Source organism: Mesocricetus auratus, unplaced genomic scaffold (genome assembly GCF_017639785.1).
Source record: "Mesocricetus auratus isolate SY011 unplaced genomic scaffold, BCM_Maur_2.0 Super-Scaffold_100014, whole genome shotgun sequence".
Classification (NCBI taxonomy): Eukaryota; Metazoa; Chordata; class Mammalia; order Rodentia; family Cricetidae; genus Mesocricetus; species Mesocricetus auratus.
Genome location: NW_024429197.1, coordinates 1394491 through 1416892, shown reverse-complemented (window position 1 = coordinate 1416892; position 22402 = coordinate 1394491). Strand labels below are relative to the sequence as shown.

The window sequence follows — 22402 nt, the reverse complement described above, 5'->3', positions numbered from 1 at the left end:
GCTATGCATGTGGCTTGTTTCCTGATAGTTCTATGGAAATTCTGAGGTGGTCACACTTGCTTAGACAGGCTAGTGTTTCTAATTCACCAGGTGTGGGGTCAGTGTATGCTGTGTTTTCCAGCTCTCAAGAGGAGTGAAACTAGGGAACAACTCTCCCTCAGTTTCCAGAGATGGGCGTGGGTGTCTGGGACCCATTATGGTTAGGCCATAACGGAAACAGCAATTCACAGTCACCTGCCCGTATCCTCCCAAACGCTTTAAGTAACCTGCAGTAACTGTCAGTACTACTTGGTGCACAGGTAGAATTTAACATCACACTGGGTAGTGAGTGAGGACAAGGAAATGGCCTATACGTTTGCTACAAATGCAATTGCTTTTCTGAGTATTTCTGTCGAGGTTGGTTCAATTCTCCAGTGGTAACCTTCAGATGTGGGGACTGGCTGTTCCACGAAGCCCTAGGGTTTTCTGATGGGGCTGGAGAAGCTTCTCTCTTGATCGAAGATCCTTTCCCTTCAGGTGAGGGTAAGACAGCCAGGCCCCAGGGGAGAGGAGCCTTGTGATACTTGGGAAGGCAGATTTGGGGCCACTAACGCAAAGACTCAGGGCGACCCTCGATGCCGGCTCGATAGTAGCGCTGTACCGATGTCTTGGGCCGGAACATAGTCTACCAGCTTGACTCTCCAGCTTCCCCTCCACACCCCAGATTTCTCCAGAGGTGGCCAGATGTCCTGGTGGGGAAGGTCAATTATTTCTACCTGAGTTCCAGCTGTATGTAGGCCTGCCCATTTCATCCCCACAGTAGCCCCCTCTGGTAGGAACTGCTCTTCTCATATGACGGTTGGGAAAATTGAGGCATGGGTGGTGTGTGTGTGTGTGTGTGTGTGTGTGTGTGTGTGTGTGTATGTGTGTGTCTATTTGGGACCTTCCCTAATGAAGGAAGCTAGGACCTCAATGTAGGCTCCTTTCCAGGTCTGAGAGCTACCCAGAGGGCCACACAGCCCCAGCCTGGGACCACCTGGCCACATAGATGGTTACAGTCCAATCCCACAGAGCAGAAGATATTTCCTTATTGGCAAATCTGGGAACCCACGAGTGCCTGACCTACAGAACAAAGCACTTAAATGGCCCGATTAAGTAAGAAGTCCTGCACACTAATCTCACTTTACCCTCCCAGCTAACCCATCTCATTAAAGCCAAACAAAGCCATGCCAGCTGTGGAAGCACACATCAGTAACCCCAGCACTTAGGTAGCTGAGATAGGATTACTGTCAATTTAGAGGCTAGCCTGGGCTACAGAATGAGTCCCAGGTCAGCCTGGGCTAGACCAAGACCCTGACTCAAAAAGCAAACAAACCAAACCAAAATTATCAGAAGACACACAGGACATTTGGGACACTTGCCTAGGGTCCCCAGGTCTGGTGGCAGCAGGTAAACTTTGCCATCGGCTGCCTCCCGAATCTGATCTTCATCACCTGCCCACTAAGCACCTATTTCAGAGGGCACACACCACCTGACCGCAGTCTCAAGTCAGAAGAGGCGCAGGCAGGATGCGCTGGGCTAGGTTGGTGGTTTCTGTCACAAGAATCCTGGGTAGAACCCACAGTCCAGACCCATCTATGATGACAAGGTCTTGGCTGGGGAGGTCCCTCTGTCTGCCATGACCTTGGCACCTGTGTGCGGTCCCACGAAGCTGTGCTGACTTGCAGTGAGCATCTACACTCGTGACCACTTAGAGACCCTCGGCCTTTCTAAGGAGCACCCATCAGTTCCAGGGTCTCCTAGTCTCCCTTCTCTGAGAAGAAGCTGGGACAATAAGGGTGAAAGCCAATGAGAAGAGGGGTGACCTCAAGGCCAAGCATTTATTGTTACATTGTTAGAATTCCCTCTGGGAGGGTGTGGGGGCTCTGCCATTCACGGCTCATTTGCTTTGCATTTACAAACCTTTCATGGGTCAGGGTCATTGTCCCCATCCACACTGGTGTCTCCTAATGTGAGAACCAGAAGTCGCCACCACCCAGGACGTACTTTCCCCCACTGCTAGTGAAGTCCTTGGAATAAGTGGCTTTCTGGGAAATGTGTCATGCATGGTCCTAGCAGAGCTGTCTCTTCCCCAAGCCCCGGCAGGGAAGCCCAAAGTCACATCTGCCAAGACCCCTGATGTCTTCATGACCTCCATCTTCGGCAGTAGGGGAGGGTTCCCTGTTCTAAGTGCCCCATGCTGGCCAGGCTTAGGAGAAACCCCTTCTCTCCACTTCTGGATCTAGTGGTCACTCATGACAACCTCCTGTATCCAAGAGTCAAGACAGAATCTGCTAGAAGTGACCACTGGGTGTGGATGGAGAGGCAGAGGTGCCGGGGGCAGAAGCCCAGAGTCCGCTGGGAAGGAGCCTTCTGAAGCCGTAGGACCTCCTGCCCTTGGGACGAAAGTGTACCTAGACCTTCCCCTTCAAGGACCCAGCACTGCCGGCAAGCTTTCCAGAGAGTTTGTCGGTATATTCTGGGTCCAGAATCTGTGTCACCCTTAAGGGACACAGTTCGAAATGGCAGCTGACCTCAGTTAGAAGAGGGACCTCCCTGTCCTTGCTGGGCTATGGGCTCAGTAGCTTTGGGATTCCAAGGGTGGGAATGCAGAAACCCTCCGGGGTGCGGAACCTGACCAAAGCTGGACTGTACACCAGAGGTCCACCCTGCATGTTCTGGCATCTGATATGTGTCATTTGGAGGCTGACACGAAAACAAAGGGTCTTCCCAATCGGGTTACGAGGAAGACTGTGCCTGTGGGATCTTTAGAGAGAAGGTGTCTTCAACACAGGGACCAGCAACTAACTCTCAAGTTCAGGAGCTGTGTGTGGTCCTCCCACTAGGGGGCACTCTATATCGCTGCAGAAGACTGGTTTTGGTGGCTCAGAGGCTGCCCCCACTATCAGTTTTGGGAAACTTTTGGACTCCCAGTGCACATGGCCTCATCGTGTAGAACGACTGTGCAGAGTACAACGACACACCAGTCCTCCCTAGTGTCAATAGGCTAAGTTTATGCTCAGTGGGTTTGGTCCTGGATGCTGCAGCCAGGAGGAGGACCACAGGCCATGGTGGTGGCTTTCTCAGGCCTTGCTGGGGGCTTTGGGGAGCTCTCACTATTAAACATTCTGCATTCCCCACCTTGCCTACTGACCCGACCAGAACGGAGTGAATTCGTCCAGTGTCTGCAAATGTTGTGGGGGGGAGTTGTTAGGCTCATTCCTCCCCATCCCGTCCCTTCCGGTTGTTTCCCCAAGAGGCTCAGAGCTTGTGACAGTGTTAGCAAATGTTAATCCTCACGGCTGCCCTGGGAGGAACCGGAAGTATTATAGGTAAGACACTGATGCACAGTAAAACAGTGGCAGATGAAGAGAAGGGCTAGGAGCTCCTTACTCCGACCTTGTTCTGTGGGATTCGCACCCACCTCTGTTAGGTCATGGGTGAGCACACCTGTCTCAGGTGACATCCCAACAGAGGTTTGTTGGGTTAACGACTGGCACTTTCCCATTTTGTGCCCATGCTTGGAATGGCTGTTTGGGACAGAGCTCAGTAAACCCCGTCTCCCCCCACGCTCGTGAAGTCACATTCATTCTCGTGACAGGATGTCTGCAGCTCTTGGGGCTGCCGCCACCAGGCCCCTCTTCCCTGCAGAGATCTCCTCCTGCTCCCCACACGTCCACCTCATGATGCAGTGTCCGTAAGTGGAATGCCCGTGCCATTCTGCATCCTTCCAGAGCTGAGTGACCAAGTCAGAGTTCACGGTGTCTGCCCAGTGGCCTGAGGGGTGGCATTCACCACTTGGCCCCTGCTGGCTGGCTTTGCAACTGGCCCTCAGTGCCCCTGGCTCTGCCAAGGCTGGCTGGGGGCTTTCCTGCTCCTCCCAGCAGGGTATTCCAGAGACTGACACTTCTTGGAAGTTCAGTGCAAAATGCCTTGAACCACAGCGCTGGGGCCACCTGCTGGGTCATGGCTGGTTGATGTGTCCTCAGGGCCTGTCTTCAGACATACAAGACACCTGGATGGACAGTCTCTGTCCTTGGTGCCCATTGGAAGGGGTGGCCATCTCCGGAAAGCCTGTCCTGGCCTCTGCCTCAGCCCCAGGTCTCTCTGTACAGGGGGATGGACAGCACTGGGCCATTGGCTGCTCTTCTCTCTGATCTTTCGGAGTTGTCACACGGCTTTCTTACACATTGGTGACTTCCAGGCTGCTGTAGCACTGTTCAGGCCTGCCTTGGAGGTCATCATCTGTGCAGTCCTCGTTCTCAAGGGAGCCATAATCGTCGTGGAAATCAGGCTCTTTGCTGCTGAAGCCTCTTCCTATCTTCCCCAGGGGCAGCTGAGGAGACAGACACAAACCAGAGGACAGAGGAAGAGAGGTGAGAACTGAGCAGCGTGGCATCTCCAACCCAATTGCTGTGTGACCTTCAGCATCTCTCTGGACCTCTCTGGGCTCCTCCATTATTAGTGCCTCCCCTACTGCCCAGACACTTGGAAGGGATTTGGGGAATTTCCATGAGGAATCAACGTCTGAGTTTCCAGCTAGAGAGATTCAAGTTACCAAGAGTAACTTCGGACTAATGATCCTACAGTCTCCTTGCTGCCTCCTGTAGAGAGTGGGTAGATGGGTCAATGCCTGTGAGTGTGTATAAGCATGGGTTAGAGGTCACAGTGCATGCTCAACCCAGAGGGAATATTCCACCACCACCTGGTATGGCCACAAGCATGAGCTTGGGGCTTGCAGATGGCCGCTGCTCTGTATTTCCGGCTGTGGAAACTGAGGTGAGTCACTGCTCTTATCAGAGCCTTGATTTTCTCAGCTACAAGATGAGAAAAGTGGCAGAGACCTGGGTGGACTGCTGGGAGGAGCAGACATCTGTAGGGCACTGCGGGAGGGGAGATGGGTGACTCAGAGTAGGTGCCCTGTGGGAACTGTCTCTGTCCCTGTCCCCATGCGCTCCCCCTACACCTACCCCCTCACTCCCACCCCGGACGCATAGTGGCCTGTTGATGGACCTTCTGGTTGACTTTTGTTCCCATGATACTTTGCAGTTCTGTGCTCCGCTGCCTCTCTAGACCAGTGCACCCCCGCTTGATAGTCCAGAAGGCTCCCTAATTTCCCACTGTGTGTCTGCTTAGGCAACGCATGTATATATCAGCGCAGGGGTGTGAAGAGAGGGAATCTTCCTTTTTGTATATATTCGTGCAGGGGTGTGAGGAGCGAGAATCTTCCTTTTTGTATATATCCGTGCAGGGGTGTGAAGAGAGAGAATCTTCCTTTTTGTATATATCCATGCAGGGGTGTGAAGAGAGAATCTTCCTTTTTGCATATATCAGTGCAGGGGTGTGAAGAGAGAGAATCTTCCTTTTTGCATATATCAGTGCAGGGGTGTGAAGAGAGAGAATCTTCCTTTTTGCATATATCAGTGCAGGGGTGTGAAGAGAGAGAATCGTCCTTTTTGCATCCCCCTCCCACCAAATTTCCACTGCTTTGGAATGGAGGTTCACACAACCGATTGCAAGCCCTACACCCTCAACAGGCCACACGCCTTTAACCCCAGCACTCGTGAAGCTGGGACCGGAGGGTGGTGGGTTCCACGCCAGATGCAGCTACATGGCGAGGTGTGTCTCAAAAAAAAAAAAAAAAAAAAACAGGGCCAGGCTGGCGGGGTGGCTTAGCAGGTAATGGTGTTTGATGACAAAACTGACGATCCGAGTTCAGTCCCTGGCACCCGCCTTGGTGGTAGAAGAGAACTGACTTCTACAAGCTGTCCTCTGACCTCCACACGCAGGCTGTGGGTGTGTAAGCGTGAGTTCCCTGTGTCTGTGCATGAGCACACACGCATAATAGGAATATTTTAAAAAGCAAATTGAAAAAAAACATGAAATGAGGAAGGCTGGTGGGGTGCAGTTCAGTGCTGGGGTGCTTGTCTAACCCACACAAAGCCCTGGGGTCGACTCCCAGAACCATAAAACCAAAACCAAAGCAAAAAAGTCCAGGGTAAAGCCGGCGGGAGCCTGTTCCTGTACTGCCTTCCCTGTGCTCAGCTGAGTCCAGGTGCCACCAAGTGAAGGGTACGTTCACGATGGGAATGACAACTAGAGTTTCTGTTTGGTCTCTGGCCAGCTGCCCATGTTCCGTGCTGCCCTACTGGGTGCACTAGACATTCCTTACCGGCCATGGAACTCATCTGTCCCTGTTCCTTGCTGGGTACCCTAGAGGACACGGGACAGTGTATGCTTGCTGGCCATGGAGTTCATCTGTCAGTTCTGTGCAGACCTACTGGGTTCACTAGATGTTCCTTGCTGGCCATGGAGAATCTAAGTCAGATGTTTTCAGAGTCTAGGGCTCCCTGATCGTCCCAGCAGCGAGCTGTGTGAGGTGTTCCACACCCCTGGGCCCATTTGCTTCAGGAGGCCAGGATGAGGGGATCCCATAGTCTATAGACTCCCTGCCATAGACTCTGCTTTGTACGGACACATGTCACTGGGCGTTGTCTTAAGTAAGGGCCCTGATACACGATGGCTCTCCCGTGTGCACTTGTGACCCGAGGCTGCTCCAGGTTCACAGATGACAAAGGAGCCATAGGTGCATCCAGGAGAGGATTCCTGGCCCTGAGGACAGAGCAACGACTTACCCGGCCAGCCCTGTGCTTGCCGCCGCCCTCCTCTTTCCCAGCTCTGGTGATACTGGAGGCCCTGCCGGGTGGTGTCCCAAAGCGCTCCGACTCCCGGATGCCTGTGGAGCTGGGACATTTGACAGGTTGTGAGTTAGGCAGAGAGTCAGCCTGATGTCACTGTCCCCACTCCCCACATCCCTACTGCTTAAGAGCACTGGCTGCTCTTTCAGAGACAGGACGGGGTTTCGTTCCCACATGGTGGTTTACGGTTATCTATAACTTCAGTTCCAGGGGGATCTGATGGCCTTCATGGGCACCAGGCATACATGCGGTGCACGCATACAAGCAAAACACTGGTACACATAAAAAAATAAAATAAAAGGACTGCGGATAGAGCTCAGTAATGGAGTGCTTGTCTAGAATATGCAGGGCCCCGGGGCTCCATCTCCAGCACTGCAAAAAATAAACATCAATGCTCCTTTCTCTTGGTGTGTGTGTGTGTGTATGTGTGTCTGGGAGACAAACGAAGCAGAGAAGAGACAGCACCTTGCTTATGACATCCTCTGACATTACTATGAAGGACCGCTGTGTCGTACACCCAGCCTGGGATGCTGTCCAGGTTGGAGCCCTGATATTGATCTTAATGACTAGGAATGTTTCTCCAGCTGGAGACTTCCCATGCAACTCGAAGCACCATGGGAGGGCCACCACGGGAAGAGCCAAAGGCTCACCACCACCATGCCCCACCCCCTACCCCCACCCCTCACCCCTGCTTCTCCTCCACTCCGAAAGCTGAAGGTAGTGACAGGGAAGGAGGGCAGAGGACAGAGGCTTTCCCTGTGTGGTCGCCCACTGCAGAACTGCTCCATTAGAATCAACTCTAGGATGCGTGTCAGACGGCTCACCATGCCCTCTCCTGACCACCGAGGTGGTCTCTGAATTCCTTTGGACTCTTGGGTTTCTATGTCCCCTCAGCTGACTGAAGTCTGTTCCCGGGGTTCATGGCAGAGTCTCAGCAAGGCTTCCTGAACTTAGGGACCTTGTCTCATGAGACGACTGTGATAGTTGGGGGCAGCACCGTGAATGGAGGTGACAGCAAGCTGCTGGGCTCCAGCTGAAGGCTGCACTGCCTCTCTGTCCCTGACCCATCTACCTCCAAGTCCCAGGGCAAGCCCACTTCCTTCTGATCCAGAGGCAGGAATCCCACAGCTTTCATGCAGTCCCCAAGGAGTTGATGATCCAACCAATCACAAGGGGCCACCCTCCTGTTCTCCCTCCAGACCCCCTTGGTGCTCACTGGCTAACTCTGATAGTTCAGAGACACCTGCTACCCTCATAGTCAAGTTCTAAGCAGTTCCACCAATGTCTGCTGGTGCCTGGCCCACGATGACCCTCCAGGGCCCTGAGTATTTTAAGCCTGTTAAAAAATTGTCATTATGGAAAGGGAGGCAATTCTAAGAAGAAAAGTCTTCCTTCCCGACTCAAGAAGAGATAGAAAGTCCAGGCCTTCAGAGATGGCTTAGTGGTTAAGAGTATTCATTGCCCTTCCAAAGGACCTCAGTTAGGGTTCCAGTGCCCACATCAGGTGGCTTGCAAGCATGCATAACTCCAGCTCCAAGGGATTCAAAATCCTTGTCTGCACTCCTTGGGTACCAGCACACACGTGCACATATCCCTACACACACACACACACACACACATACACACACTTACAAATAATAAAGTAAATCTTTAAAAAATATATAAAATATATGTAAGTTCTCAGCAACTTCAGATCACAACCCTTCCAACAGAGAAAGCCCAGAAACAGGTGACTTCCTGAATGATGAACACCTGCCCTACAACCCCCCCCCAAAAAAAACAGAAGAGGAAGGAATGACTCCTTCTTCACCTGACAGGCCAGGACTTCACTGACACCAAAACCAGACAGAAGGCCTGAGGAGCAGGAAGACTACAGGCCAGGTGTGATGGCACAAACCTGTAGTTCCAGCACTTGGAGAAGCTAAGGCAGGAGGGCGCATGATTCAAGGCCAGCCTGGACATATAGTGAGTTGAAGGCCAGCTTGGACTACATAATGAGACCCTGTCTCAAGGACAACAGCAGTAACCTGATCCCCTCAAGTCCCCCCAAAACAAAACAAGCTGGCTCTTTCTGAGAAGCCCACACCTCTGCTCTTGAGTGTTCCATCTATTTATGTGTTTGTTTACTTATTTGTTTATATTTTATGTGTATTGCTGTTTTCCCTGCATGTCTGTGTGAACTTACAGAACTTACAGACAGGTGTGTGCTGCTAGGTGGGTGCTGGGGATTAAACCCAGGTCCTCTAGAAAAGCAATCACTGAGTCACCTCTCCAGCCCCCCTTGAGTGCTATGTCTTATTTCCTTCCAAAGCTCCTCTCTTTCTCTTAACCTTCCTGCTTCAAAAATGTCTTTTAATAAATTCCAGCTCTTCAAAGAAAAACAGGCAAACAACAACAAACCCAAATCAAAGCTGTATAGATCAGTAAGCCTTATGAATATCAATGTAAAAATCTCCCACCACACCAATCAGATTGAACAGCAGAAATGACTGTACACTCTGAGCAAGTGTAGTTCACAGTATCCATATAGTACAAGACCAAGCAGGATGTGGCCGCTTGCTGCTGGGTGGCCTTGGGAAGCAGTGGCCTTTAGAGACAGTTTGTCACCTGCTAGGATGAAATATGACCCTAGTAAGCACTGAACAAATGCTGGCTCACACCATAGTGTGACCCCCCCAGGGGACCACTTGTAAGGGCGGCATCCACAGAGAGGGTCTGGGCTGCATGGGGGTTCATCGCGATCAGTGTTTGGGCAAAGGGTTTAGGGTAGGTGGGTGACCATGCTCTGATCCCTTGGATCACAAGCACTGTTTATATGTCAAATCCAGCCTCTAAACCTTTGTCCCCAAGGCTACGTCTGGCAGAATGGCCACTTTGTTCTGTGAAATCGGTGCACATTGTCCCCAGCTCAAGCCACAGCTCACTCCGTCTTTCTCACACACAGCTGTTCACTCTCCCTACTCTGAAGGGCCCAGTGGTGCGTATTTAATCCGTGCGGCATTCAGGACCCGACGCTACTGTTTTCACCGGCTGACCTCAGAGCTTCAGTTCCTGACCAGTTTGGTACAAGGATGGGTGGCACTCAGTCAGGCAAGGACCAAGGCTACGACAATACCATCTGCTTCCTCACTCTGTGACCTACATCCAGGTGCTGGCATCCTCAGCCTGTGCCCTGTGCCTCAAGGCCTGAACCTCGCGTCTGCGCCCCACTCCTCGCGTCTGCGCCCCACTCCTCGCGCCTGCGCCCCACTCCTCGCGCCTGCGCCCTACACACTCACTTGGCCGGATGGAAGACGGTGCTCATCTCCTCTGCCAGGTGTCTCCGGAGGATGTGCTTTCCACTGGGGATGCCTAGGGCAGTGGCCATGGCCTCGGCATTGAACGTGGGCTCCAGCACCAGCACAGCACCATGGACACCGCTGTTGGTCAGGTTGTCCGCATACTCCTGAGGGCAGAAACGAGATTGATAGGTCTCGGGACCAACTGAGCCAAGCAGAGATAAGACCCCAACAGCAAGGATTTCACCCACGGGGGTCAACTTCATCCTCAGAGCTATAAACACAGGGGTCTTATGACAGTGGCTGGACCCTGGCAGGAGCCATAGATATTTATGGAAAAAATATTGCTAAGAATTGCCCCAGTGATGACAGCATTGAGCAGGGGTCCTATTGTAGCAGTGACAGAAAGTGTGTGATCTTGTCAGGCTGCGTGATGGTGCCCCCTACCCTACATCAAAGAGGACAAGGATTTGCATGTCATTTGCATAGGCGAGATAACCAGCCCCATGCCTCTGTCACCACGGCCCCTCACCTTCAGGTCAATATCGCGCACCCACTTGAGCACCCGCTGGTTGGTCCAGACCACGGGGTCTGTGTTCTGTGTTTCACAGCGGGCTCGGCGCTCCTGGAGGACCTGGGAGATGGGGAACAGGCAGTCAGTTGAGAGGATGAGGGACACATGGAGGTCACGTGCAGAAGGACGTTACACGGTGTCAGTGGGGGACTTCTGAGTGCCAGTGTAATAAGGGCCACCGACAGCTGTGTCTGAACCACACTGTCTGTGTTGTGAGAAACAGAAGGAACCACCTCCTAGGGTGCAGGGGATCGGGTGTTTGGGCTGAATAGACACCCACACTGTCTACTCAGTGTCCCCCAGGCCTGTGGCATTGCTGCCCCAGTGATAGGAATGGGCTCAGTAGACACTTGTGGGGAGCGCGCCTATGGTAGGGAGGTTCCTGGGGTCTGTGCATCCTGGTTTAAAATACCATCTTTGGGGTCCGGGGATGCATCAGCTTGCTGCTCTTTCACAGGTGCTCCCGGGGACTGATTCCCAGGCCAAGAGCGCTGAGGTGGTTTGAATAAGAACGACCCTCCCCATAGGCTCATACATTTGAATCTTTGATTCCCATGGGGTGGAACTGTTTAGGAAGGATTAGGAGTTGTGGCCTTATTGGAGAAGGTGCCTCACTGAGGGTGGGCGGGTTTCTAAAGCACATGCCATTCCCGGTCTCCCTCTCTCTGCCTGTGCTTGTAGACCAGATGCAGGCTCTGAGTTGCTGCTGCAGCACTGACCTGCCTACCTGCTACCATGCTTCCTGCCACGATGGAAATGGACTCACCCTCGGGAGCTGTAAGGAAGCCCCAACGAAATGCCTTCTTTTACAAGTTGCCTCCTTCGTGGTGTCTTTTCACAGCATCGGAACAGAGACTAAGACACCCTCTCTAGGGCTTCCAGTCCTGTCCCCATGTATTACTGTCAGGACATCCCATGTCCACCCTCTTCATCACACTGGGGCTCCTAGAGGCCAAGGCCTGGCTCCCCCATCGTCTCCCTCTGCCCAGTCATGCAGTGGGTGACAGGGCCACAAGGCTGACAGCCTTCTCTGTGTTCCTCTCTCAACGCTGAGCTGTTGATGCTCTGACATGGCTCTGGAAAAAGTCAACCATAAGGACCCAGCCCTGAGGGCCAGCCTCTCAGGGACCTTCCCCAGGGGACTTGTAGGGGACTGAGGCTGGGGCTCTGTGCTGTCTGGCTTGGCAGAGTTCAGAATCAAGGGGCATCAGAACTTAAACTGCCACAACAGCCAGGGCTCAGGTTACGTCCTGCATCCCAAGGCCACGCCCCACCCATGCTCATTCAGGGTTACTGCTGCTGCAGCGCTGGACTCTGGGACTTGGTCACTGTGGTTCTTTCAGTTGTGTTTTCTTCCTTAATTGTCAGCTGCTGCTCTCTGCAACAACTCTTTGTTTAGCCCCACTGCCTCAGGAACTCTCCTTGACCCCCAAGAAGGTGTTTCTCAGCTTTTGGAGAGCCCTGACTGTCCTCCCGTGTTGTCACCATGAGCTTCAGTGATTCTCCCCGATGAGCAATGAATTCTCTGAGGTTAGGAGTTCCCTATGTCCCCTGAACTGATCATAGGCTCTTGTCTACTCAAGTAGGAAGTTGCTAGAAGCGGGAAAGAGGAGGAGATAGTTGGACGAAGAGATGGGTGAATGAATGGATGGGTGGATGGATGGGTGGGTGAATGAATGGATGGATACATGGATGAATGGATGGGTGAATGAATGGATGGGTGGATGGATGAATGGATGGATGGATGGACGGATAGATGAATGGGTGGGTGAAAGAATGGGTGGGTGAATGAATGGATGGGTGGATGGATGGGTGGGTGGATGAATGGGTGGGTGGATGAATGGATGGGTGAATGAATGGATAGGTGAATGAGCAGATGTGTATATATGGGTGGCTGATGGGGGTTAGTGGAATGGAAAGTTGGTAGGTGGCTAGACGGGGTGCATGGGCAATAGGTGGAGAGCTAGATGGAGGGAGGGATGGGTAAACGGATGGGTAGATGGTGACTGGGTGGATAGATGGGTGGATGACTGGGTGGATAGACTGAAGGATGAATAAATGGATGGATCAGTTGGTGGGTGGGTGGGCAGAAATTGGATGTGGAGAAGCCTTGTGGAAGAGCCCTGTCCCTCCCCCTCCCCTTATAGTCCTCACCTCCCTGCTGAAGTTCACTTGGTACAGCAGTTCGATCCCCAGCAAGATGCTGACTTGGTGGAACTTCTTGGAGACGTTCAGGTGTTTCTCCAGGTCCCGCTTCATCAGGGAGTTCAGCATCCTCCCATCGACCAGGTGGTTCTGGAAGGCCTGGGAATACTGGGACAGGCCGATGTCGTTCAGCCAGGCCTTGGCCACCCAGTGATGGTCCAGGTCGGCGGCTTTGGACAGGCTGAGAAGGAGACACAGCCAGAGAGAGGTGGGAGTGGGGCAAGCAGGTGGACATGGGATCAGAGATGGGCAGAGAGGACAAAGGACAGGGCAGGGAGTAGACAAGAAAGCCAGAGACGGATGGCGAAAGGGATGGAGTAGAGAGACAGAGGGGAAGGAAGGAATGGAGCAATCAGAGATGCGGAGAGACCGAGACAGAGACTCAGACACACACACAGAGACTAAGATACACAGAGACAAACTCAGGCAGAGACAGACAGACACATGGGCCGACACTCAGAGAGTCTCAGGAAGAGGTGGGTGGGGAGGGAGGGAGTAAGGCAGAGAGACAGATAGAACTGAAGAACAGCAGAGGACCACAGGGACAAATGAATAACCCTGGGCCACACTCAGACTAAAACTGAAAGGGCCGTGTCGGGAGAAGCGTTACCTACAGCAGGTGTACCTCTGGGAGACCCCTCCTCGACTTGACCCACCCTACTTCCCTAGGGCTCTGCAGAGCCCAGGACTCCTCAAAGCCCCAGGCTGACTACCCTCCTCCCTGTCCATCTGTCTGCTGTCCTCTGGTCCCTTTTCCTGTTTGGAGGAGGATAAGAAGCCTTCACGGACCCACCCAGTGTTCCAGGTCTTCTGTCCCAAGACAGGGCTGTGGCTCAGCCCTTCTCTCGTTGGCTCATCTTTGGGTCAGAGAAACCCAGATTGCTCTGGCTACCTCTCTGTCACACTACAGACTTTTGTGCCGGACAGAACCCTAGAAACATGCACGTTGTAGGTATTCAAAAAGGCTTTAAAATATTTATTCACTTTTTGTTTGGTGTTTCAAGACAGGGTTTCTCTGTGTAGCTTTGGAGCCTATCCTGGCACTCACTCTGTAGACCAGGCTGGCCTGGAACTCACAGAGATCCTCCTGCCTCTGCCTCCCGAGTGCTGGGATTAAAGGAGTGCACCACCACCTCCCGGCTTTATTCACTGTTTTTATGTGTATGTGTGGGTGTGCCTGTGTGAGTTTATGTACACCATGTGTTTGCAGGTGTCCTTGTTTGGCTGGAATTGGAGGTTCCGGTTGTGAGCCGCCTGGGGTGCATTCTACAAAAAGGCTTTGCTGATGGGTGGGGATACACCTGGCTAAGGTGTTTCCTAGATGTCATTCCTGTGACTGCCACGCGGTGGCATCCTCATAGAAGGAATGAAGTCCTCGCAACAGCCCTGCAGAGGGACCCTGAAAAATGACTCGTGCTGACTGGTGGGAGCACAACATTGTCTAGGTGGGAGCACTCAGTACAAGGGAACACAATTAGCTTTCAAGGAGTGCTGCTCTTCTCTTTGGGGCAGCTGGAGATAGCTGGCATGTCCCATTCTGTTCCTAGTTTAGATGCTTTCCTGTCCTTCCCATCATCCCCACACCTGCTGAGCATCTTCTGAGCCCGCACTCAAGGTGCTGACAGGGTTCCCTCCTCCTTCCCCCAGGGGCCATCTCTCCATCTAAGGTTGTCCTCTCCTTCAATCTGCTGTTCTGGTTATTGTCCTCAAAGCACCCAGCGCAGGATGCATTTAATTACAAAGGGATTTATCCACTAGTTCATTGTCCCTCGCCCCTAACAGGGTACAGGAGATGTGATTGGGACCGGGGACATGTTCACTGACACAATGGGTGTGGGGATGATCTGCAGACACTCCCTAACCATTTGCTGGCAGAAAGTCTGCATGAGTTCCTGGCTCCCTCTCCTTCCCTCTGCTCCAACCTCCTGGAACTGCTTCTGTTTCCCTAAAACAAGGACCTCTTGTCTCCAGGCCTGTCGCCCACTATTCCCTCCTTATCATCTCCTACAGACTCCCAGAAACCTTTCAGGAACTACCCCTGGACCAGGGTCCTTTCTCTTGCCTAAGGTCCCAGGTCCCCATGTGTGTACCTGGCATGCTGGGGTTAACCACAGCTTGTAGGCCAACCCCCTCACTAGATTGTCCTAGTTAGGGCCAGGACAGGCCACTCAGCCCACCCAGTGGAATGAATGCTGTGTTTCATAACTAACTGCTCAGAAAATAGATCAGGGCTAGGGGAGGGACTGGACTCCACTCTGCCCCAAGAGGCTCTAAGTAAGACCATTCCAGCCCAAGATAATCTTCCTTCTGGGGTTGTCACAGAGGGCCCTTGCCCAGCCCCAGCCCTCATGGCCATTGTGGGTCTGAACTGGATGCACCCAGAAGGGTTGTCACTCATGGGAATAAGAGGAGAGTGACCCCCATCCTTCTGAAGTCAACGGTGCCACACTGTTGGGGGTGGTGGCCTGCTAATTTTCTCAGCAGTGGCTCGCTTGTAATCAGCAGTGTCCCTCTATAAGTTCCCAAAGAACATGTTTCTGAACTTCGCATTGAAGCTACTCAGAGCTGACGTAGGAACTCAGGCCTGGCTTCAAAAGGAAACCTGTCACTGTTTCACTGTTGTCAGTACCTCTTCCTCAGGTGGGGCTAGGCCAGAGCCCGAGGTCTGAGGATAGGCATGTCATGTAGAGACCCTCTGGGTTACGCATCAGTAAAAACACCGGGAGACTGTTCTGAGTCTGGGACCTTGCAAATCCAGGGTTCAGTTTCCTCTGTAAAAAACCCTAGCCATACTCGCTACACGGAGTGGCGGGGACTGAAGGAGCTAGAGAATGAAAATCCCTAAGCCCAGCTCCATAGCTATTAGTAGGAGATGACACTGTTTCTAACACCCTGGCACCACGGGAGGGCGCAAAGACAACGCATTAGAGCCAGCTCTGAGGGGATGACTTTTTGCTTCCTATCTGTCTGCACTAGATTCTTATCTCTAAGATGCAGACAACTATGTTTGAGGAATGGGTGAGTGGAATTGTATTCGTAAAGAGATAGGGGAAAGTTTGGCCAAGGGGGTTTTGGGCCCAGAGTGGCCATGGCCATTATCACAGCTGAAAGAGTTTGAGACAGCCCACCTTGGGACTCTGACCCCAGAGTCTGCGGGCTTTTAAAAGTTCCATGGCCAAGTCACAGGGCTTAAGTTGCAAAGTTATGTAGTCTTGTAGCGTTCATCTGGGAAAGGCATCACAGCCTCTACTGGATTCCTAAAAAGGTCCAACCCTTCACTTTGGTTAGCTCTTCCCTTTTTACTTCACAGGTAAGGAAACTGAGTCCCAGAGAAGGCAAAGTGACCTGGCATAGGACTCTCACAGTCAGGTCTCCCTCCACAGGACCTGGACTGTCTAATGTGGGGACCTCATGTTCCTTGGAACCATCCTGCTTCAGCTGTCCCCTGCACACATGGCTGAATGTGTGACCACACCTTTCTCAGCTCCGGGTGGATTTCAGGCTCGGCTCCTGCTATGGACCAGTTTGTCCCCCACATATGCATGTCTATGTGATGGCATCCGCAGTGGGTCCTTGGGAGGCATAAGGGTTACCTGACGTCACTGGTGGCAAATGATTCTCCCTTCCCGTGTGAGGCCCCTGTAAGAAGGCTGCCATGTATAACCAGGAGCCTGCCAGCCTGGCACCTTGCTCCCTTAGACTTGTAGTTTTCAGAGCCAGGAGAAATAGGTGTCTGTTGTTCATTCTACCTGGTGGGTAGCATTTTGTTATGGCAACCCAAACTGATGGAGACGGCCATGCGTTGGGGACAGTGGTGGACACTTGGGCAGTGTTGGGGACTCCCGGAACTTCTGAGAGCTGAAGCCAGTGGCCCCACGTGCTTGAGGAATGCAGGCAGCATGGAGGGGTCTAGACTTCGGGGTCGAGAGGAGGGAGGTCATCAGGAGGTGGCTGGGAAGGTGCTTCAGGAGCCCTTGTGAGGGTAGCCCCTTAGGGGTGAAGGCTGCCTCCCTGCGGCACCACCCCCAGCACTTCCTTCCTAGCCCTGACACCTCTCCTGCTGGCTCTGTGTTGCCAGTTTTCTGACCCCTTCTCTGTAATACTCATCACCTTGGCCTGGCACCAGGACCCCTCTCCTGCTGCATAAGATTGTATTTCCCTTCTTGGGAACTGGCCTGCTTCTCCACCCCTCCCCTCCCTCCCTCCCTCCCTCCCTCCTTCCCTCCCTCCCTCCCTCCCTCCCTCCTTCCCTCCCTCCCTCCCTCCCTGTTAATGCACAAAGCAACTTCTGCAGATAGTAGCACACGCCATCAGGTTTGATTAATTAACTGTACAGAAATGATGGGAAGCCAGCGAAGGAGATAATTATGCAAAACAGGCCGTGTCAGGTTTACAAAACTGGCCCCTCCCCACTCTGAGCACCAAGGACTGGATGTTGGTGGGGGTGGCTTCCCTTTTCATAAGAGTTAAAAAAAATGGACCCCTCAGAGGTCAAGAGAGAAGTAGAAAGAGAGTGGGGCTGGGTGGGGGTGGGAGTGGGGGCGTGCTCCAGCGAGGACAGTCTGGATTCTGAGAAGGGCTTCCAGCCCCCATCAGGTACATCTGCTAAGAGAGGCCTGGACCAGTTGGCACTACTGCTCCGTAGAAGACTTCCAGGAGACTCTGCAGCCCTTTGCCTCCTCTGTCTACCTCTGTATCTCCTCCTGTCTTCCCTCTTGCTCTATTCCTTCACTCTGGGGTGGACAGACCTGAGCTTTGAGTAGGTAAGGCAGACGCGTCGGCTGTGTGGCCTGGTCCCCACCAGCTGGGCAGACAGAAGTATTGGGAGCCACCACTCTCCTGACACCCGCTCTGAGGTGGAGGTATGTCACCAATGTTCTGAGCATGCGTGCCTCCTCCCGTGTGTTCTTTTTCTCTATGGTGGCAGGGTACACCTGGGCCATCTCCGCTATCCTCGATGTCCTGAAGCCTGGTGTGACCCAGTGTCCTGCTTGCTCGGGTGACAGGGAGGCTCAGGACAGAAAAGCCTTGCTTTTCCAGGTTTCAATGACTCACCTGCGGCCAGCCTCCGCGTCACGGTAGTCCTCGATGGCCAGGCGGAGTTTGCGTCTGTGCAAGGAGCTGCACACACCCAGGCCCAACTCCAGGTCCTCATCACTCAGGCTGAGAAGCACCTGCTTTCAGAAGGTAGACTTAGTGCCCGGAGGCGAGAGGTGGCCAAGGAGTAGGGAGGCCTGGCCATGGCGCCTGGAACCCCAGGCCCTGTTCCCTGTTGCTGGGGCCATACAGAAGGGTCTGAGGGTATGTGGCTCCTCATCCACATTCTCTCCTAGCCCAGCTCCCTAGACAGGGCAGCCTGTGATGGCTGGAAACTCCCAGCAAAGTCTGTCTCTAGGGAGTGGTGGTGCAGCCCTTTAATTCAGCACTTGGGTAACAGAGGCAGGTGGATCTCTGAGTTCCAGACCAGCCTGGTCTACAAAACCAGGGCTACACAGAGAAACTGTGTCTCAAAAAGCCAAAAGGAAAATAAAATAAAATAAAAAAGCCTGTTTCTAGGAGCTCTGGGACCCATGTCCCTTGGGACCATCTTGCTTCAGCTCTCTCCTGATGCCTGGTGGTGTCTTTACATCTCCCCTTGCTGGGCTCCTGGATGCCTGGGCTCAGCTATTGTTATGGACCACCTTTGGGTGGGATGCTGCTTGGACCGAGATGGGTGGGGCCCCCACCTAAGCTAAAGAACTCCCCAGTCCAGCCCTGACGTTTTTCTGCCAGCTAAGGAGAGGTTCATTCCAATCTAAGGACAAAGCGGCATGACTCCAAAGTGCCGTGTTTCCTTGCTAGGCAGACTGATTCATTGGTGACCTGGGCCTGCAATAAGTTGGCAAGCTTCTAGGCTACACCTCCTCCTGTCCCAGGGGTAGAATGAAGACAGCCAACTCCTGGGAGGGGACAGCACTCATGGGAAGGTACAGGGCCACCCCTGGGGGCCCGAGCTGCCTACCTTCCCACTCTTGACGTTCTCTGCACAGGCCTTGACGTACATGGGCATGGCCATCACCACCTCCAGCCAGGCCTGCACCGTGCCAGCCTTCCAGTGGGACATGGGCGTGGTCCTCACCAGCTCCACATGCTGTAGACGGTCCATCTGCTCCTCTCCCTCAGACAGGCTGAGGCTGTGCCGTGTGGGGCTGCACTGGCTATCGGAGTCTGCAACACAGGAGTACACAGAGCCTTGCTGGGAAGGAGCGACATTCTGGGTGGGGGTGGGGGATTCTAAGACACAAAACCAAAGTGGCTCTCCCCATGCTCCAGGGGATGGCCTCACATCCATGCACACCCAAGAATCACTGATAACTCTCAGGGGTCACTAAAGAAGAAGAGAGAGAAAGAAAGTTGGGAGGGGGATATGTGTGTGTGTGGGGGGAGAGTTGAATGGGGAGGCATGGGGTGAATATGATCAGTAGATGTATGAATTTGTCAAATAAATCAATCAAAGTGGCTCTGTTTGCCCACCCATCCCCCATTACAAAGTCCTCTCTGCTTCCCACAAAGATGGAGAGACATGATATCCAGAAAGAAATAAACCTAACACACAAATGCAAATCTCCCAATTCTGCCTCTAGACAGCAGCTGCTAGTATTTAGTTAGTCTCCAGGAGACACAAACGCCCCTGCTCCCAATCGAAGACCCACACACATAGCTCTGTTCTGCTAGATGCTTTTGGCCAGACACCGTGTGGGATATTGTTCCTTCTTCCGTAGAGGATTTCAGTGCAGTCTTTTGACAGTGTCGGAAGGACGCTCGTGGCTGATTTTGCTCTGCATAGGCTGGGGGTGCAGTAACAAAGTGGGGTTGTTTCCACTTTTATGCCGTTATAGATACAGAGTGCCAACCAGGTGATTTGTTTTCTTGGGATAGAGGGAACTCAGCTCCATCTGTTAACACTTTGAAGCCTGTCTCTGAAGTAGCCTCATACGCGGAAGGAAACGAGCCCCCAGACAGGTCGGCACAGGGCTTGTGCTGCAAACATGAATACTTGACTTTGATTCCCTGAATCCACATAAAAAGGAAAACTAGATGGGACCAGAAAGATGGCTCAGTGGTTGAAGGTGCTTGCTGGACAAGCATGGTGACCTGAGTTCAACCAATGTAAAAGTAGGAGGGGACAAAGGACTCCACAGTCTCTGTCTCTACATCGCATTGTGGAAATGCATCACCCCTCACATACACATGCTAATTATAGTTACACGTGAAGATGGGATGGCCATCCATTCTTGTAATCCCAGGGCTGTGGAAAGTGGGGCCAGGTGGGTCTCTAAGGCTTACTGGCCAAATGACCTGGCTCCTAGGAGAGCACAGTCCAGAGAGACACTCTCAGAAAACGCAGGTGGATAGCGCCTGAGGTGGGAAAACTGAAGTTGTTCTCTGGTCTCCACACTTGCATGCACACACAGGAACACACACCTGCACCCATACATACATACACATGTGTGTGCACCTGAATGGGAATGTATACCTGCATACACATACATGAACATGTATGAACACACACACACATACACACACACATAAATATGGTGGTGCATGTCTGTAAGCCCAGTGCAGGAAGGTCAGGGATTCAAGATACATACACAGATACACAGATATGTGTGTAAGTATATGTATACACACAAATACAGTACAACAAGGGTAAATGTTACAAGTCTTTATCCATGGAGGATCAATGGCATCGTTGAAAACTGCATGAGTGTGTGTGAGCGCACAAGTGGGTGCTTTTTTTTCTGTCATTCAGGCTTTCTGCATTGACTATCTAGGATGAGAGTCTCTTATCTAAAATGCCTGGAACTGGAAGTGTTTAGACTCTGGATTTCATCATTTTCTCTACTTCTGTGATATTTGCATATGTGTAAAGACATGTCTTGAGGGACCCAGGTCTAAACACGAAGTTCGTTTCTTGGTTCCTGCGCATCCTATGATGATGATGGCGTTACACAATATTGTGCATGATACACACTTTTGTGTTGCAAAATGTTTGTTTGTAAAGATTTATTATTATTATTTTAAGAGTATGTCTGTATGGGTATGTGCATATGAGTTCAGTGTCCAGGGAGGCCAGAAGAGGGTGTCACATCCCCTGGGGCACAGGCCGGGAACCAAACCTGGGTCCTATGTAAGAGAATCCAGTGTTCTAAAACAATGAGCCATCTCTCCAGCACCATGCCACGGGGCTTTCTTGAGGGTGTCTTGGTAGTGCTCAACACGTGTCATATTTTGGAACACTCCACGTTTTGGATTTTTGATTACAGTGATCCCCTGGGAGCACTTGCACAGGAGTGGACTTGTTGCTGACCTTGGGGGGAAATGACAGGTGATGTGTCTTGGTATTTGTCCTCTGCCACCAGACCTCAGTGCTGGGCAGACCCTGGTTTTGGGCAAACGTTCTGAAGCCTCAGTTTCTCCATATATTAACTAAGTATAACAATGCTATCTGCCGCCTGGAGGACAGGTATCTTACACTGTGATGGCGTGGAAGGCCCTCCCTCAGGGACAGTTAACACTGGCAGTGAGGGCCTTTCCCAGGGACTTGGACCCATTTGGGCCAAACTTAGAATTCAGCAGATGCCTTGGTCTCACACATTGCTTAGATAAGATGCATTTGTTGTTGTTGCTGCTGCTGCTATTATTCAACCCAGGTGCCAAGAAAGGGATTCTAGAGCCTGGGTTAGACCCTGGTCTGGGTTGTGTGGTCAGGGACAGAGGCGTTGGAGGGTGAGGGGTGGAGCTGAGATTTTTGTGCCTGATGGGAATGTCTATAGTGCTTGCCTCCCAAGAAAGGGGTCTGGGAGAGGGGTGGGGAGGGCTGAGGAAGGAGAAGGTGAGAAGCAGGTGTGGGGGAGGGGGGCACTGAGCACAACAACACCAGTCTTCTAGAAAGACACAGCAAACCTCAAAAGGTGAACAGGGAGAGAGGGAGGTAGAGTAGGAGGTGGGGAGGAATGACTGACAGGTGGACACAGATGGCAAACAAATGTCCCATGTCTGCTTTTGTGTGTGCATGTGCCCATGTGCACAACATGTGTGTTTGTGTGCACACCCTCTGCAGCCGTCAGGTAGGTATGTGTGTGTGCGTGTGTGAGTGTGTGTGTGAGTGTGTGTGTGTGTGTGTGTGTGTATGAGTTGATCTTCCTTACACCTACAGTTGAGTATGGAGCACAGGGAGCACAAGGGAGCACAAGGGACCTGCAGGCTCCCACCATCAACTCACACACTCCGGCTTAGGTAGACAGCCAACCCCCCACCTACTGCCTTTTGCCCCAAATCTGAACTGTAACTTGGAGGATGGGGCAGGAGGAAGAATCTTTAGGGTCACAAGGCTAAACTGCTTTTCCCCAAATGTGAGCCTGAGGTGTCAGTTTCCGTGCCTGGGCTTCCATCAATTCTGGGTTTATTTCCCCTCCTTCTCAGGCCCAAGAGTAGAAATAGGTCATGTTTACAGCCTGGCTGCTTAACCAAAGGGCTAGAGTCAGAGGACTGGGGATTTGCTATCACTACTAATATGCACACACACAAACACATACACACACATCTTCTCTCTGTCTCTGTCTCTGTCTCTGTCTCTCTCTCTCTCT

The 22402-nt window shown here is 52.4% G+C and overlaps 1 protein-coding gene across 5 annotated transcripts in view; it reads right to left on the bottom strand.

Annotated features, from left to right (window-relative positions):
* Nucleotides 1-1832: 1832 nt before the first annotated feature.
* Nucleotides 1833-22402, bottom strand: part of Kazn (kazrin, periplakin interacting protein) — a 981286-nt gene continuing 960716 nt past the window's right edge. For all 5 annotated transcript variants that reach the window (XM_040757474.1, XM_005081094.4, XM_040757475.1 and 2 more), the window contains 7 exons: nt 18775-18980; nt 17829-17947; nt 12723-12954; nt 10527-10628; nt 9995-10161; nt 6654-6762; nt 1833-4354 (listed from right to left, as the gene is read on the bottom strand). In XM_040757474.1, coding sequence (XP_040613408.1) covers nt 4202-4354; nt 6654-6762; nt 9995-10161; nt 10527-10628; nt 12723-12954; nt 17829-17947; nt 18775-18980 — 1088 coding nt within the window. In that variant the 3' untranslated portion in view covers nt 1833-4201. The remainder of the gene's footprint in view (nt 4355-6653; nt 6763-9994; nt 10162-10526; nt 10629-12722; nt 12955-17828; nt 17948-18774; nt 18981-22402) is intronic.